Source organism: Antechinus flavipes, chromosome 2 (genome assembly GCF_016432865.1).
Source record: "Antechinus flavipes isolate AdamAnt ecotype Samford, QLD, Australia chromosome 2, AdamAnt_v2, whole genome shotgun sequence".
Classification (NCBI taxonomy): Eukaryota; Metazoa; Chordata; class Mammalia; order Dasyuromorphia; family Dasyuridae; genus Antechinus; species Antechinus flavipes.
The window spans coordinates 158302491-158321080 of NC_067399.1; the positions used below are offsets into that span (position 1 = coordinate 158302491).

At 35.3% G+C, this 18590-nt stretch overlaps 1 protein-coding gene across 1 annotated transcript in view; it reads right to left on the bottom strand.

Annotated features, from left to right (window-relative positions):
* Window positions 1–12253, bottom strand: part of NAA20 (N-alpha-acetyltransferase 20, NatB catalytic subunit) — a 51956-nt gene extending 39703 nt beyond the window's left edge. Inside the window, exons 1-6 of the mRNA XM_051975861.1 lie at window positions 12117–12253; window positions 9122–9146; window positions 8095–8185; window positions 7656–7791; window positions 2838–2983; window positions 2138–2333 (exon numbers count right to left, since the gene is read on the bottom strand). Coding sequence (XP_051831821.1) covers window positions 2248–2333; window positions 2838–2983; window positions 7656–7791; window positions 8095–8185; window positions 9122–9146; window positions 12117–12169 — 537 coding nt within the window. The 5' untranslated portion in view covers window positions 12170–12253 and the 3' untranslated portion in view covers window positions 2138–2247. The remainder of the gene's footprint in view (window positions 1–2137; window positions 2334–2837; window positions 2984–7655; window positions 7792–8094; window positions 8186–9121; window positions 9147–12116) is intronic.
* Window positions 12254–18590: the final 6337 nt, after the last annotated feature.

Below are 18590 nucleotides of genomic sequence, written 5' to 3' on the forward strand. Positions count from 1 at the left end.
AAATGCCAAAAAACCTCCAAACAAATCAGACAAGTAAAAAATGAACAACAAAAATAGAATTGTTTTATGAGATACTGAATATAAAGTACTTTGTTCAAAGTAAAATATATAAATATAATTTGTGAAATTCGAAATGCTGTGTATCCATACAGAGGCATGAAAACTAATTTTAAAGTGTTCAATTTTAGAAATATAAAACATTCAGTAAAATTAAAAGAATTTCTTGTCATTTTGGCTATACAGCTAAGCAATAGTTTTCTCAAGTTCTCTAATGTGAACTTTGATTTTCAATGGCAAACAGTCCCTCCAAAAGTTGTGTATAATTGTTTGTAAAATGAACAATTATCTTCAATATTCATGACTTAGTGATTCATATATACAAACATGTATTTTGCAAATATGCATGTGTATCTATATATAGGTCCCAAGATTAAATAAATCAAACAATACTATGCTAAAAACCTCAGAATCTTAGAACTAGTAGCAATTTTAGAGGTCCAAGTTACAGGTAAGGAAACTAAGGCTGAGAGGCAAAAATTATGTTTCTTAGCAAGGCTGGGATTTGAACTTTCAACTCTAGCTCTCTCCAACGTAACCATACTACTTCCTCAAGAAGCAGCCTCAACTCATGTAAGATTATTTCAAGGAAGCTGCTTCACACAGTTCCTTTACTCCACACAATTCCTCAAAACTGTTTCTTTTACACACTTGATCATTCTTAGACATTTTTAAACCAGTAGGAAAGTTAGGATTAAAAAAAAAAAAAAAACTGCTAGAAGAAGGGGGAAAAGAGGGAGGAAAAAATTTTGGAACTCAAAATCTCATAAAAATGAGTGTAGAAAACCATCTTTACATGTAATTGAAATAAATAAAATGCTATTGAGATTTTTTAAAAAAGACTAAAGGGAAAAAAAATGAAATATTGCTCACTTTCTTTAAGTTTAATATAAGACAACAGCCAAGAATGATGCATGTTGTAACCTGCCACCAAGGCTACTGATTGCCAGGGTCATACACACCAATCTTCCCTGATAGATATGGAGACAAGACTGATGTTAAGGTGCCAAACAGTCTTTCTTTATTGGTAATGTCAGCAGGGATTAGCAGGGAAGCAAAAATCAGTGGATGGATATCTCTGTGTCTGTCTGCATCCCTGAATCTACATCTCTGCCTCTCTACTTCTCTCCTCACCCATCTCTACCTATGGCAAAGCAGGCCATTTATATTTACTCTCCTCTGATATTACCCCATGCCTAGCCCACTAAGCACTGCGTAGGTCGATCCCCAAAAGGGAGACACCTGGAGTTAATGCTGCTTCCTAAGAAAAGATCTAGCAAAAGAACATACCCCTCACCATCTCAAGGAAACACCTGTAAGATACAACCTCCTTCCTCAGAGGCCAAGCCTCCTTCTACCTCCTGGGTCCACCCTACCAGTTGACATACATGGCAATTCTCAGAAGGAAAGTCTCTAACATGATGTAGTGAGAAAAACAAAAATCTAGAGAAGACAATTGACTAGAACTGTTACAAAGAGAAATACAGGAAATTCTATTCCCAATGTATAGTCATCCACTTTATAAACATCATACTAGATAAACATCCAATGCATATACCACAAATGGGCTGTGACTGACCTATAAAATTGCTATTTTCAACTCTTCAACTTTGTTTTCAAATTAGTCAAAGTTTATTCAGTAAGACCACAATCAGAAGTAATCACAGGTTTATAAAAAACAACATTCACATAGTGAATTTGTGTTTTATTATACATTTCATCTTTATACATTTGAGTTTTTCACAATTGCTTTTAAAGCTTCATTAAACACTATTCAATATGAAGATCAAAAAATAGAGGCAGCAGTGATTCTCAGGCACAGAATTTATAAGAGAAATGAAGCCAATATTTCCCTACTACTTACCTAATATAGTGAACCATGATAATGGAATGTCTTGTTTCCTTTTAGCCTAGCTGCCTTTTTAATTGCATATGAAATATAGTGAAGAGCTTTCTTTAATGTGCTATTAATAGACTGGGACTTAGGAGTTTAAATTAAGAAGTCCATGTAGAAAGTATTTTCTTAAGTCTTCAAGACATGAAGTGATTATATTTCTCCTAAAGGATCTTCAAGATGCACCTGTATACACATCTCTGAAATTGATTTTTAGAGTCAATTTCCAATGAAAAATATTATTGTCCATAAAAAACGATCTGTAGCATTCTCTGCCTAAGAACCACTGCCTAAAGTTATTCGATATCTTCAGGTCTCACAGGATGAGGTAACGGTATGATGGATTTCTTTTCTGTGTCCCTGGAGAGTGCTTTCCTCATATCTGTAGATAGGCAAAAGCGTAAACATTATTTCAAAAAAAAAAAAAATTAAGATTACTTCATTAAAGATTTTCATTATGCATAAACAATGGTTTATATTAGAACCATATAACAAATGGTGATTTATCTCAATTAAAATATTCACACCTTATTACTTGCCAGAAAGGAGCCTAAATAATCAGTAAAATCCAACTGTAGGATTGGTCCCATAATACACAAACTTTTACAACAGATGCACATCAAGATGAACAACATAAAAATAATAAACATTCACTTGAAAAAAAGAGAAATCTTGGTGCCAATACCAAGAACAAAGTTACACTGAAATAACAATTGCTATAGTTGAAGTTTAAAACTAAGTTCAATAATATATCTTAGAAAGGGATTTTCAAAGAACTATTTTGATAAAAATTTGAATAAGCAAAGAACAGAAATACTGATACTAAACTACTTCAGGTGAAGTATGCTGGTTCATTTTTACTTATCTCCAGAATCAGGTTGCTTACCATAAGCATCCTCATCAGGTTCTCCATTGCTCGCAGAGTAGTATTCTATTACTGTTCTATAAACACTGTAGCCCAGTTGCTTATACATGTTGACTGCTACTTGATTTGACACTCTTACAAAGAGATCAACAAAAAATCCACCCTTTCTTTACAAAAAGAAAAAAGAAAAATCACGTGATATATAAAGTTTTCATGGACACAACAAAAGTATAAAACACTCAGATTTTTAACTTACTTTGAACACCAGCACAAAAAAACCAAAGTGATAGTATTAATATCAATTCATGAGATACTTCTTTTTATAACAATTTACTTTTATACAGGCCTTTAAAATTAGAAAACACATATTCTCACAACAATCCTAGTGCAAAAATTATCCCCATTTTGAAGATTACATATATCAATGAATAGATAGACTAACATATAAATTAATACTACATTTTCATAAGATTTGGAGCATTCCACTAGTGATTTTGTAGAAAAAGATGGTACAGCAGTACTACTACTGGGCTTATATCCCAAAGAGATACTAAAGAAGGGAAAGGGACTTGTATGTGCCAAAATGTTTGTGGCAGCCCTGTTTGTAGTGGCTAAAAGCTGGAAAATGAATGGATGCCCATCAATTGGAGAATGGCTGGGTAAATTGTGGTATATGAATGTTATGGAATATTATTGTTCTGTTAGAAATGACCAGCAGGAGGAATACAGAGAGGCGTGGAGAGACTTACATGAACTGATGCTAAATGAAATGAGCAGAACCAGGAGATCATTATATACCTCAACAACGATACTATTTGAGGATGTATTCTGATGGACGTGGATTTCTTCGACAAAGAGATCTAACTCAGTTTCAATTGATCAATGATGGACAGAAGCAGCTACACCCAAAGAAAGAACACTGGGAAATGAATGTAAACTGTTTGCATTTTTGTTTTTCTTCCTGGGTTATTTTTACTTTCTGAATTCAATTTTTCCTATGCAACAAGAGAACTGTTCACTTCTGCACACATATATTATACCTAGGATATACTGTGACATATTTAACATGTACAAGACTGCTTGTCATCTTGGGAGGAGATGAGGGAGGGAGGGGAAAAATTAGAACAGAAGTGAGTGCAAGGGATAATGTTGTAAAAAATTACCCAGGCATGGATTCTGTCAATAAAAAGTTATAAATTAAAAAAAAAAAAAAGAAAAAGATGGTATTATCTTACATAAATATTAACATTTAGGGATTGGGACTGGACCAGTGAATTCATTGGCCTAGGGGGAAGAAACTTCCTCTACTAAAGCAGACTAGAATCTACTCTGTAATAAAGTGGATTAAAAATATAGTAGGCTAGAGCAGCAAAGGGTTAAGTGAGTTGCCCAGAATCACACAGCCAAGATGTCAATAGTAGATCTTGAGCCCAAGTTTTCCTGGCTTCAAGGCCATCATGCAACCCAATTCTATTTATTTTTTTTTATTAAAGCTTTTTTTCCCCCAAAACATGAATGGATAATTTTCCACATTGCAAAACCTTCTTTTCCAAATTTTTCCTCCCCTTTCCTCCACCCCCTTCCCTAGATGGCGAGTAATCCAATACATTTTAAACTTGTTCAAAAAAAAAGTTAAATTCAAGATATGTATACATATTTGTACAATTATCATACTGCACAAAAAAATCAGATCAAAAGGAGGAAAAATGAGAAAAAAAAAACAAAAGGAAGCAAATAACAACAAAAAGAGTGAAAATATTATGTTGTCATCCACACTTAGTTCCCAAGTCCTCTGATTGTAGATAGATGTCTTCATCACAAGATCATTGCAACTAGCCTCAATCATCTCATTGTTGATGAGAGCCACATCCATCAAAATTGATCTTTGTATAATCTTGTTGCCATGTACAATAGTCTCCTGGTTCTGCTCACTTCGCTTAGCATCAGTTCATGTTAAGTCTCTCCAGGTCTCTCTGAAATCATCCTGCTGGTCGGTTCTTATAGAACAATAATATTCCATAACATTCATATACCATAACTTATTCAGCCATTCTCCAATTGATGGGCATACACTCAGTTTCCAGTTTCTTCCCACTACAGAAAGGGCTGCCACAAACATTTTTGCACATGGGGGTCCCTGTTCCTCCTTTATGACATCTTTGGGATAAGCCCAGTAGAAACACTACTGGGTCAAAGATTATGCACAGTTAGATAACTCTTTGGATATAGTTCCAAATTGTTCTCCAGAATGATTGGATCAGTTCAAAACTCAACCAATAATATATTAGTGGCCCACTTTTCTCACATCCCTTCCAACCTTCATCATTATCTTTTCCTGTCATCTTAGCCAATATGAGAAGTGTGTGGTGATACCTCAGAGTTGTCTTTATTTGCATTTCTTTGATCAACAGTGATTTAGAGCACTTTTTCATATGACTACAAATAGTTTCAATTTCTTCATCTGAAAATTCTCTATTCATATCCTTTGACCATTTGCCAATTGGAGACTGGTTTGATTCTTATAAACTTGATTCAATTTTTCTCTATATATTTTAGAAATGAGAACTTTATCAGAACCCTTCAATGTAAAATTTTTTGCCCAGTTTATTGTTTCCTTTCTAATTAATCTGCATTGGTTTCGTTTGTACAAGAACTTTTTAACTTAATATAAAATTATATATTTTGTTTTCAATAATGTACTCCAGTTCTTCTTTGGCCACAAATTCCTTCCTTCTCCACAGATCTGAAAGGTAAAATATCCTTTGTTCTTCTAATTTGCACAAAATACACATTTTAACCATTACTACATTTTTAAATAGAGAATTTTACTAACTTTAAATGAAGTACTATTTAGATGCCTTGTATGGCTAGACGGAAACTTAATTGTGGGTTTTCAAAAATTGTACCAAAAATTACAAGTATTCACGTATGAACCCTGGAAGATCCATCTTACTAAGCTCAAAAAAACCTAAAATATGAGTTTACCAGACTGATGTCAGTGACCAAAGGACCTGCTGGCTAATTATAGAAAGATTCATCTGTACAAAAAACTGCTAAGTGATGATGTTTTTTGGTCATAATAACTCATGAAGAAGTTACTATCTGTATTACTAGAGTATGCAATAGTATAGATGAATTTTTAGACCTTTCAAAATATCAAAGTAAATCAAATTTTTCAACATTTTAGAGTTTAGAGAGGATCTTAAGTGATCCTTTTAGTCCAACAACAAATACTTAGTTGACGGAGGAAAATAGGACCAGAGTTTAAATAAATTTACTGAAAGTCACATCACTAGTTAGTGGCAGGGTCAGAACTAGAATTTAGATCTCAAAATTGCCAATCTAATGACTCTTCCAAAATATTACTTGCTAAAAAATATTCTTTTTTATATGTATCTCATCAAGGTTTTCTATTAGTTTCACTGGCAAATGTAATGAGATTTAAATTAATTAATACTACTAAATTTCTTTTCTTTCCTCTACAATTGTTGTAATTTAAAATATTAAACCATAACCCACTGAAAATTTTGAATAACTCTCAATATGACTATGGATTCTGTTACTAATATGTCATAAACTTTCTCCAGTTAGTTATTCCCTATCCTGTCCCTTCTGATGAATCTAATTTTCTCTTCATCCCATTGTAGCTTGGAACATTTATGCAATCACAGTCTCACACTTCATAGGCAGCTAGGTAGCATAGTGGAAGGAGCACTGGCCTTGGAGCCTGGAAGACTTAAGTTCAAATCTGGACTCAGACACTTATTCCTGTGTGATCCTGGGCAAAACAGTCAATCTCTATTTGCCTCCATTTCCTTAGTAAAATGAAAATACTAGGGTTCCTTTCTCCCTTTTCACTTTTCATTTCATAATGGATTTGAATTTTTTATTCCTTTTCCAAAAACACATTCTAATATCATTATATTTAATATAATGCCCAAAGAAGTAGTGGGAAAATGTGTTTTGCCTTCTTCACAGAAGTTGGAAAATGGGAGTGAAATACTAAATATACTATCACAAACAGCAAAAAATACTGGTTAGTTTGGCTAAACTGCTTTTTTTTTTTTTTTTTTTTTTTTTTTGTTACATAGGATGGTCCACTGCACGTAGAGATTGTTTGGAAATGAAAAATAATAGAAAACCAGAAAGACATCAATAAAAATAAAACTGCATTTAAAAAACCATTTATGTTCACCTCACAGCCATTTCTGAAAGCTCTCTCCCCAGCACTTCCATTAAATCCTTATGACAAAGGGGAAAAAATTAAGCATAAACATCAAGTATCACAATTTCACCTGACAACATACAGTACAATCTATTTTAGCAGACTCTGCTGGGAGAAGAGTAGTATGCATTTTTTGGTTTCCCATCTTCACTTGTTTGCCTTTCTTTTAGTGATGTTTTCATTTACATTATAGTTAGTACATAGTTTGTTCTTTTGAGTCTCGTTAATTTTCTTTGCATCAGTGCACATAAATCCAATCTGATTTCCTCACAACTGTCATTTTCTACTGCACAATGAAATTATATTATATGGCTAGACCACAGTTTCTTCAGCCATTCCTTATTGTCAATGGGCACCCAACTTTGCCCCAACATTAATGTTTTGATAAATCTTGGTTTTTGTCTTTGACATCTTTTAGGATGCAGTACCTTTTCCACATAAAACTGTTTTTTTCTTCAACAATTGTTCTTCTGTTTCTTCCCAACCATCTCCTTGCTTCAGATGCAAGGAATGAAGAAACGAAAACAGTAATTCTTGATTTAGTTATATTTCTATGCAACGTAGACTGCTAAAATTTACATGTTATTAAATGCATCTGAAAAGTCAAATCTCACCTTTCTGAAATCTCCTCCAATAGCTCCATTAGTTTAGCAGCTAAACCAAGACGTCGAAATTCAGGGGCAACTGATAAGGCTGTGACATGACCATGCCACTCTTCTCTGGCTACTGAGCCCTCTGCTTTACCCATAACTGCCAACAAAAGTTGAATTTAGTAACAAAATCATAGCAATGAGTTAAGAATTGTGATAAAATATCTTTCTCCCAAAGAAAACTGATGACAAATATTTAAGCTGGTAAAACTTTGCAGTTTATCTATGTTAACAGTTACTGATGCTGTTAAAAAAAAAAGATACTGATAATGTTTTATCATAGCTACAATGTTTTCAGTTCATGCCTCAAATCTTACAATGTAAAAAAAAAACTTTAATCCTTAATATCTTACCTGCTTACCAACAAGAAAACATATTAATAGAATATACAGTGTATACTTACTATAACCCATGAGCTCGCCACCAGGTGCCTCTGCAACTATGAAATACTCGGGCCAGTGAGCTAGATATTGTAAATAAAATGGTATTCCATACTGCAATTATGTTAAGAAATATGAAATATAACTAATAACTGTTGCAGAACATGAAATCTGCTACTAAAAAAAGTGCTTCCTTTAAAATATTAAGCTAGGCATTTTTTTCAATTACTACTCTCAATAATCTCTTTAATATCTGGATATCTGCATTCTTTGTGTTGGGTATAATATACTATTAATATAATTAATCATTCCAGGTCATTAATAGAGAATAAAATTTTAAAATAATTTAAAATACATTATAAATTTTATTGTCCTAAATCAAATCAACAAGGTTTTGAAGAAGTAACCTGGGGGAAAAAATCTAAAATATAGATCCCATCAGGGAATCAAAAATTCTGATTAAAATTTAATTTCAATGCTAACTAGTTAAGCCTAATATAAGATACTTAACAGTTCTGTGCTTCCTGTATATAAGAATAATGACATCTACTCATTCCTTATTTAAGTTTCTTCTAACCTAAGAGAATGTGAAATAAGTCTGTGGTTATACATATATACTCCCAAATGAGTGGATAATTCAGATTAACTCCATGGAATTATCTAAGCCACATAGAGTTTAAATGATATGATCAGAGTAACTCAGCTATTTATTTATTATCAGAAGTCTTCAGACCATAAAATCAAAACTTCATATTATAGTATAGTAGCCACTATACTATGCTGCCTCTAATATGCATATACAAGCACACGCACATATACATATACATATGCGTACACACTATGTGTATTACATATTATACATTTTTAAAAATGGTTCCTTGAGGAATTCATGGTAGATATTCCCCACTCTCCTGTCACAAACAAGCAAAAGTCAGTGGCCTATAGGGAAAAAAAATGCTGTCTCAAACAGTATATTAAATGGGGGAAATCTTCCAAATTGTCTATGCAAGCTGCTGGAATCATTAGCCAATCATTTTTTTTAAAGGATACAGTTTCTGTCAGTGGATCCAGATTACTGAAAGGAAACCAAAAGATATACTAATATTAAAAAAAAAAGTCTGCAATTAAATGCAACTAATTAGGCTACTAAACCTGACATTGAAATTAAAATATCATAAGAAAAAATATAATGGATTCAAGATTCAATCTAGGACATAGAAGTTAGACAGCAACTATCTAAAAAGGAATATTATGATTAAGACACTTAAGTTATCAGTAAATTGAAAATAAGATTACTGTTTATTCACAAGACAATTTTATCAACAAGTTACATCAAAGACTTTAAATAACCTAATTTCCTTCAAATTATTACACAAAGGGATGGGATCAAACATGAACTTCAAGAAAACATGAAATAATTTTGGATTTTTCTTTAGCACTTGTTGCTTTTGATCCATTTTCCCTTTATATTTATGTCTCTTCTTAATTCATTTTTTAACACTTCTTAAGTGTCTAGTAACAAGGATGTATTCCCTAAGGCAAAAACCAAATAATGTTCTCAAGAAGCTTACATTCTCTTAAGGGACAATAACATGTACACAGATAAGCATACAGTGAAAAAATTCAGATATGAGAACATGAAAACTGAGGGAATCATAAAAGAACTGCTAGAGGAAGTAGCTTATTGAGCTATGCTTTGAATAAAATTAAGGATTCTGTCAATAGTTTATCTTTTATGCTAGAAGACACTAGAATTTCTTGAGCAGGGGAATAACATGGGTGAAATCTATGTTTTAGGAATAAAAGTTTGAATACTTCCTTGTCTCCAAGGAGATGGCTTGACTTTTTTTTTTTTTTGTCACCATACATACACCTTATTTCTTATTCTCTTTTTATTGTCTCCTTTTTGGTTTCTTTTTCTGGTTTCTCTTTTTTCCTTATACTACACAAAAGCAGCATTTCCTGGGGATTAGTCATTAACTTTATGAAATTTTAAATCTACACTTTCTACTTTGAAGGATGTAATCATTTTCACTGTTTTGACTAATTATTCCTACATGAATAAGTTCCGTATATATGTCTCCAATTGTGATCTTATATATTCAAGTTACACATCAACTTCCTAACAAATTTTCCAGACTGCTCTGCATTACATTTTCTCTGTTGTTTTAAACGTGAACCAAGATTTTTTCCCAACCCCCTTTTCTGATTTTTTCAATTTTTATTAACATCCCATTATTCAAAAGACCTTGGAATAATTTTTCAATCCTTCCTTTTTGTCCCTTATTTTAATGAGTCTCAAAGTTTTGTTGATTCTTCTTCATTTATATCTAATGAATGAACTCAATACTTCCTTTTCATTCCCGCTACCACTCTGGTCCTTGTCATTATTTCACATGATAACTTATGTTTTCTAATAAAGCTTTTCCTTTCTGATTTTTCACCCTTTAACACATTCTGCATATTGTAGAAAAATTAATCCTCCTAAAATGTCCTTGTGATCATAAATCAGTTCATTATACATCAGTATATTTATCAGTTTTATACATCAGTAACACTGAAATAATAATACTTATTTGTCCTACCTTATGGCCCTATGGTGGGGATTCATTCAATCAACAATCACCTGTTAATCACTTAGTAAATGCTAGGCACTGTTCTAAGTGCTAGAGATACAAAGTAAAAAAGGCAAGTTCCTTGAAGAATTTTAAATTCCAGTAAGAGAAACATGTAAATCATTAGATTCATGCATATCGAGCAGTGCTATCTAAATATAGTGTCATGCTCGATCTATTCTCTTTCAAATGTATTGTCAAGTCAAGTCCTATCAATTTTGCCTTCATAACAGTTCTCAATTTAGCCTCCCTTCTAACCTCTGACACTGTACTACCCTAGTCCAGGCTCTCATTACCACATAACTGGATTACTCCAACAGGCTGCTCCTTAGCCTCTCTGCTACAAATTTCTCCCCCTTCTTTAATCCATCCTCTATTCAGCTGTCAAATGGATTTTCCTAAAGCTCCGAATAGACATCACTTCCCCACTTCAATAGACGATTACCTCCACGATCAAGTATAAAATCCTGCTTGGAAAAATAAAATCCTGTTTGACTTTTATAGCTTTTCCCAGTTTTCTTGTTGTTTGTCCTTCCTTCTGGAAGAGGACCATGACATCAGGGAGGTGAAGCCATGACATGTAAGTGAATTGGATTTGATGGAGGGATGGTTGTGCAAGGTCACCTGTCTCACTCTGACCTCCAGAATCATCTGGGTCCAGGGGCAATGCAATGCCAGCACAAAAGACTCCGGGGCTAACCCTCATCCATCTGCCTCACTTTCTCTGACTTCTCTCAAGTACCATCTAAATTCTGTATGCAGGAAGCTTTCCATAATACTTTGTTATTTCCTATTTACCCTGCACATATGGTTTATACGAACATCGTTGTTTGCAGGTTATCTCTTGCATTAGACTGTGAACTCACACAAGGCATACAAGGATTCTCTTCCGTCTTTCCTTGCATCCCCAGCCCTTTGCACAGCTCCAAGCACACAACTGGCACTTAATGTCTATTATTATTAAGCAATTTACAAGTGGAACATTGCATCACTTGCTTTCCCTCACTAAGATGTTGTCAAGATTAATATGACGCTTGGATTGTAGTGATGCGCTTCGGGACTTCCTCAAGAAACCTGTCTCTACAGCCCGAGGAGAAAGACCTTGGGTTTCTCTCGGGATCCTGGTGAGGCACGAATCACCCTCAACCGCCCAGGGTCACTGTCCAACCCTTCGCTCGGCACCTCCTTCCCTAAGACATAACTCCCCATCCCTTACTACACTACGAGGGGCTGGGCTGATTCACCAATCTGCCCAGAGCCTCAGTTTCCCTATATGCGAAACTAGTGCTAGGACACTTGCTTTCCTCCAGTTCAGGGCAGGACAGGAAAGGGCTCGTCCCAGGGTCCGGCTGCCAGTCCGGATGGGAAGGTAGCGAGATCCGCGAGGGGAAGAGCCCCGAATGCCGCCCTCGTTCCTGCGCCTCACTCACATGTTGTTGAAACGGAACAGGTCGTCACAGGTGAAAGCCCGGAGCGTGGTCATCTCGTCACCCGCCTGTCCCGGGCCCGCACTCCCGGCCCGAGCGCCCCTGCCGGAAGTGAACTTTCATTTCCGGGGGGGGCGGGAGAGTAGGAGTCTAAGAGGGAGACCGTGGAAGTAGAGGAGGAAGTAGGAGGAAAAACTGTTTCCGGTCTCGTCCCGAAGTTGCCAGGCAACAGAGAGGCGCCCTTTGCGGGGCGGGGCCTAAGGAGCTCTGCAAAGCTTTTCGGGGCTTATTCTTGAGAACCGAAGTAGCTCCGCCGGTTTTTTAAGTATCCCGCAAACGCTACCAGTCCAGGAGTCGTGGGCTCTCCTAGACTAACCCTAGACCGAGACATTACAGAGAATTAGTGTACTTCCTAAGGTAGGGAAATGTGACAGAGGCGCGGGTGGGCGGGCGCCAAAATGCAACCCCATCGGTGTATAGGGCAGAACCAAAAGGCGTGACCCAGTTGTAAACGATCTGCTCAGGAGCTGGGAGGAACCCAGAGATAGTGTATCCTTACCCTGTCAATTTTAAACGGAGTTCAGGGAGGATATCAGAATCCAGAGTAGCACAACTAGCAGAGTCAGTAATGTACTTTGCCATGCAGGTTTTTTGAATCTGAATGTATCCAACAGAAGCAAAGTAAGCAACATTACAAACTGCAATTGCATCACATTGTAGCAAAGACGTATCGCTTTTTGTATGCGGCCCTAAACTTGTATTTGACAAGTTCCATGGGGCTTTGTGCATGAAAGTGGATAGGACTTTCAAACTATTCAATGAGCGTCACATGGGCTGAACAAAGATCATTTATGCCAAGGAACATTGAGAAGTGACCTGGTTAATGGGAAGAGAAGCAAGAGAAAGCAGTCATGAAAATCTAGAGAAAAGAGGGTTCAGAAGGAGAGGGTGATCAGTAACAAAGGCTGTAGAGAGGTCAAGAAAGATGAAGACTGAGAAAAGACCATCAGACTTGGGGAGTACAAGACCACGAATAACTTTGGAGGGAATACTTTCACTTGAGAGTTGAGGGTGGAAACCAGATTGCAAAAGGCTGAGGGATGGCATGAGAGGATTTGAAGGGAAAGAATGCCAACATCTTTTTTCTAGGAGTTTTAACTGTGAAAAGAAAGAGGGATAAAGAAAAGGGGGATTGGGTGAAGTGAATTTCTTCCCTTTCTTTTTAAAAATAGGAGAAAACTGACTTCTTGTTTGGCAGCTAGGAAAGAGGAGGTCAGAAGTCATTTCCTCAGAATAAAGGAAAGGAAATGAAGCATGGTGACTTCTGAAGGAGAAAAGGGAGCTAATGGTAAATGGCTTCAGTTTTCTGAGTAAAGAATAACATGAGGCCTTCTGCTGGAAAGGAAAGGGCAATGACTATGGAAGGCTAAAAGAAGAATTTAGAAGAATTCCTATGGAGAATGTGATAAGTCAAGGATGTGGGAAAAGATTGCGTTTTGTATATTTGCACCACTAGAGATTAGATAACAAATTTGCAGAGAACTCAGCATGGTTCGTGTGACCTCCTTGAGCAGAGAACAGAAAGAGAATAGTATAACATTGAAATCATTAATTCTTATAGGAGAGCAAGAGGGACAGCATGTTGCAGATGGTTTGGAGCCATGAAATGCTGGGTTTAAGTACTTACTCAGACTCTTGCTAGCTGTGTGATTCTGGTGAAGTCATTTAACTTCTTTGCATCTTAGTCTCTTCATTTATAAAGTGAAAGTTGGCGTGGTCTCTACAGTGGCTCTTTCAGATCTAAATTTCTGTTTTTACAAGGAAAGAAAGTGAATCCATCATAAGAGTGGTATCTAGGAAAGCACTTAGAGAGGGAGGAACTGAATGTCACAGAAAGGGCACAATATAGGTTTAGGAGGAGTGAAGCACAGGGAGAAATGGATGATCAAACAAAAGAATTTCTTAAGTCTTTTTCATCATAGTTAAATATACCAATTGGTGTTTATGAATTCAAGGATGTGATTATCCTATTGTGTCTGAGGTGGCACATAGATAAATCACGGGAGTTGAGAAAGTCCATGAAATGAATGGTCCGGGATTTAAGAGCACATGAACATATATTAAAGTTCTCAGTTTAAGGACAGGGTTTGAAATATTTTTTTGCAAGAATTTGGAAGATTTTGATGTAGGCACTGTACTTCCTGAGAATTCAGGGAGAATGATTTGTTAGCACTACCAGGATCAGTATAGCATCTGTCTAACTCAATCACAGATTGGGTCTCCAGGGAAGTGACTACCTCATATTCCAATGTTTGTATTTGAACTTCTAGAATGAATGTGCATGATCCCCCTACCACTTCCTTTACCATTTACAATCAATTAACAATTGGTTCAAAGCAAAGAAATTTATTGAAATAGCTTAGTATAGCCAGTTGTAAACAAATATTTCTCCCCATAAACCTGGAGTATCCTCTTCAAACCTACATTGTGTCTGCAGGAAGAGAACCTGCAGGGTCAAAACCCTTAGTATCTCATTATCTCTGTTACATGTCCTTTCTTAATTTCATCAAATAAACTGGGAAGATAAAGGGAAGGAACAATCATTTTATAAGAATTGATATGTGTCAAGCTAAGTATTTTTTTACAAATATTATTTCATTTTGTCAACAGTCCTGTGATAGAATAGATAGCTAATATTCTCCTCAGATTTACAGTTGAGGAAACTGGGGCAAACAGAAATTAAATGACTTGCTAATAATTTAAGAATCATTAAACTTCTGAAAAACAAATATTAAGCTTTTTTAAAAACCTGGTCACTATATTTAAAGAAATCATAAATGAATTTTTATAATCAGAGGACAGAGCAAAGGCTAATCTTCTTCTACAAGAAATCATCTAACAGTCATCTTCTACAAGAAACCCAAAAGGAATGCCTGAGCCAAAATCGAATCCCATGTCAAAGAGAAAGTCCTATAAGTATCCAGAAAGTATGCAAATAATAAACAGCAATAGTTAGTATCTATTGATAGCCTCTAATATAAACAAGAGAACTTGAGATAAAATATTTCAAAAGACAAAAATTGTGAATTGCAATGGATGATAAAGTACTCTAAAAAGTTGGATATAATTCTAAGAGAGATTGAGAGTGAGGTGAGGAAATAAACTTTTAATGGAAGAGAAACTTTCCAATATTTCTGATGAAAAGACCATGTTTTGCATGAATATACGTGGGGGAATGGAAGGAAGAGGAAGAGAATTTGAAAGTAAAAATTAAGTTAAAGTTAAAAATAACAGTCTTCCACCTTGGAATTCTGGAGACAATACTATTTACCATAAGAAAGTTAAGTATGGCTCATGACTTGGTTTTCCTAAAGAGGAAAATAAAAAAGAGATACCCAATGCACCATGAATCAGCTTTTTATAGCATATAGGATATATTAGGATATAGACCTTGCAATGATATTGCTGGATCAAAGGGTATGTACCATTTTATATCCTTACTCTCCAGAATGGATGGATCAGTTCACAACTCCACCAACAGGTGTCCTAGTTTTCCCACATCCCCTCCAACAATCAACATTTTCCCTTTTTTGTCATGTTAGCTACTTTGATAGTGTAAGATGGAACTTCAGAGTTATTTTAATCTGCATTTCTCTGATCAATTATGATTTAGAACATTTCAATGTGATGATAGCTTTGATTTCTTTCTTGAAAACTGCCTGTTCATATCCTTTGACCACTTGCCAACTAGGAAATAACTTGTGTTTTTAAAATTTGACTCTGTTTTCTATATATTTTCTCCCCATTTTAACCACAAGTGTTTATTTCTGTATCATAGATTACAATTTTAATGAAACAATAAAGTACAACTGTGGGTTAAGACATTATGCAAGTCGTGAAGGACCTCCCACAGATCACAATAGGACAATTATCCTTTTTTATATAATTCCAATATTAAATCAGTTGAGCAATAAACTTGATTCCCTCAGTTTGTATCTCCTCTACTCTACATGACTACCGTTTTATCCCATCCCTCTTTTTCAGCTGGCATTATGTCTTTAGGATAGGATCCCATGCACATCTTGACCAGTCTTCTCATGCAAATAAGCAAGCAAGCAAAGAATTGGGGGTGGGGAGGAAGCCAATTCAGGGCAGATATAGAAATGAATCAATTCATGCAAGAGTTAGCATGAGAAAATCTGATTCAAGGAAGTCTCACTTAAGCTGACTTTGCCAGATCTAGCAAAAAAAAAAAAAAAAAAAAAAAGCTCTGGCTTTTTTCAAGAGCCTACAAAGCCATCTCAGATTATGCTATTACAGCCAGACTCTTCCTTTCTGAACAATCAACTACACATATGAGGAACTAGGAAACTAGTTAACCCGGAGGCTAATTTTGCAACTATACCACTAGGTGGTGCTAAGTAGAATGATGGGCCTAGAGTGAGGAAAACTCATTGTACAGAGTTCAAATCCAACCTCAGACACTTACTAAATGTGTGATTCTGGGCAAGTCATTTACCTCTATTTGCCTCAGTTTTCTCATCTGTTAAATAGGATGGAGAAGGAAAAGGCAAATCACTCCAGTATCTTTGCCAAGAAAACCACAAATGGATACAAAATAAATCCCCATAAATCCTCAGCATTTTTATACATCACCAACAAAATCCAACAGCAAGAGATACAAAGAGAAATTCCATTCAGAATAACTGTTGATACCATAAAATATTTGGGAATCTATCTACCAAAGGAAAGTCAGGAATTATATGAGCAAAATTACAAAAAAGTTTCCACACAAATAAAGTCAGACTTAAATAATTGGAAAAAATATTAAGTGCTCTTGGATAGGCTGAGCGAATATAATAAAGATGACAATACTCCCTAAACTAATCTATTTATTTAGTGCTATACCAATCAGACTTCCAAGAAAATATTTTAATGATCTAGAAAAAGTAACAAAATTCATATGGAACAATAAAAAGTGGAGCATCTCAAGGGAATTAATGAAAAAAAAAAATCAAATGAAGGTGGCCTAGCTGTACCGGATCTAAAATTATATTATAAAGCAGCAGTCACCAAAACCATTTGGTATTGGCTAAGAAATAGATTAGTTGATCAGTGGAAAAAGTTAGGTTCACAAGACAGAATAGTCAACTATAGCAATCTAGTGTTTGACAAACTCAAAGATCCTAACTTTTGGGATAAGAATTCATTATTTGATGAAAACTGCTGGGATAACTGGAAATTAATATGGCAGAAATTAGGCATGGACCCACACTTAACACCATATACCAAGATAAGATCAAAATGGGTCCATGACTTAGGCATAAAGAACGAGATTATAAATAAATTAGAGGAACATAGGATAGTTTATCTCTCAGACTTGTGGAGGAGAAAGAAATTTGTGATCAAAGATGAACTAGAGATCATTATTGATCACAAAATAGAAAATTTTGACTATATCAAATTAAAAAGCCTTTGTACAAACAAAACTAATGCAAACAAGATTAGAAGGGAAGCAACAAACTGGGAAAACATCTTCACAGTTAAAGGTTCTGATAAAGGCCTCATTTCCAAAATATATAGAGAACTGACTCAAATTTATAAGAAATCAAGCCATTCTCCAATTGATAAATGGTCAAAGGATATGAACAGACAATTTTCAGATGATGAAATTGAAACTATTACTACTCAAATGAAAGAGTGTTCCAAATCATTATTGATCAGAGAAATGCAAATTAAGACAACTCTGAGATACCACTACACACCTGTCAGATTGGCTAAGATGACAGGAAAAAATAATGATGAATGTTGGAGGGGATGCGGGAAAACTGGGACACTGATGCATTATTGGTGGAGTTGTGAACAAATACAACCATTCTGGAGAGCAATCTGGAATTATGCCCAAAAAGTTATCAAATTGTGCATACCCTTTGATCCAGCAGTGTTTCTATTGGGCTTATATCCCAAAGAAATACTAAAGAAGGGAAAGGGACCTGTATGTGCTAAAATGTTTGTGGCAGCCCTGTTGGTAGTGGCTAGAAACTGGAAATTGAAGGGATGCCCATCAATTGGAGAATGGCTGGGTAAATTGTGGTATATGAATGTTATGGAATATTATTGTTCTGTAAGAAATGACCAGCAGGATGAATACAGAGAGGCTTGGAGAGATTTACATGAACTGATGCTAAGTGAAATGAGCAGAACCAGGAGATCATTATACACTTTGACAACGATATTATATGAGGATGTATTCTGATGGAAGTGGATTTCTTTGACAAAGAGACCTAACTCAGTTTCAATTGATAAATGATGGAAAAGCAGCTACACCCAAAGAAAGAACACTGGGAAACAAATGTGAACTATTTGCATTTTTGTTTTTCTTCCCGGATTATTTTTACCTTCTGAATCCAATTCTCCCTGTGCAACAAGAGAACTGTTCGGTTCTACACACATATATTGTATCTAGGATATACTGCA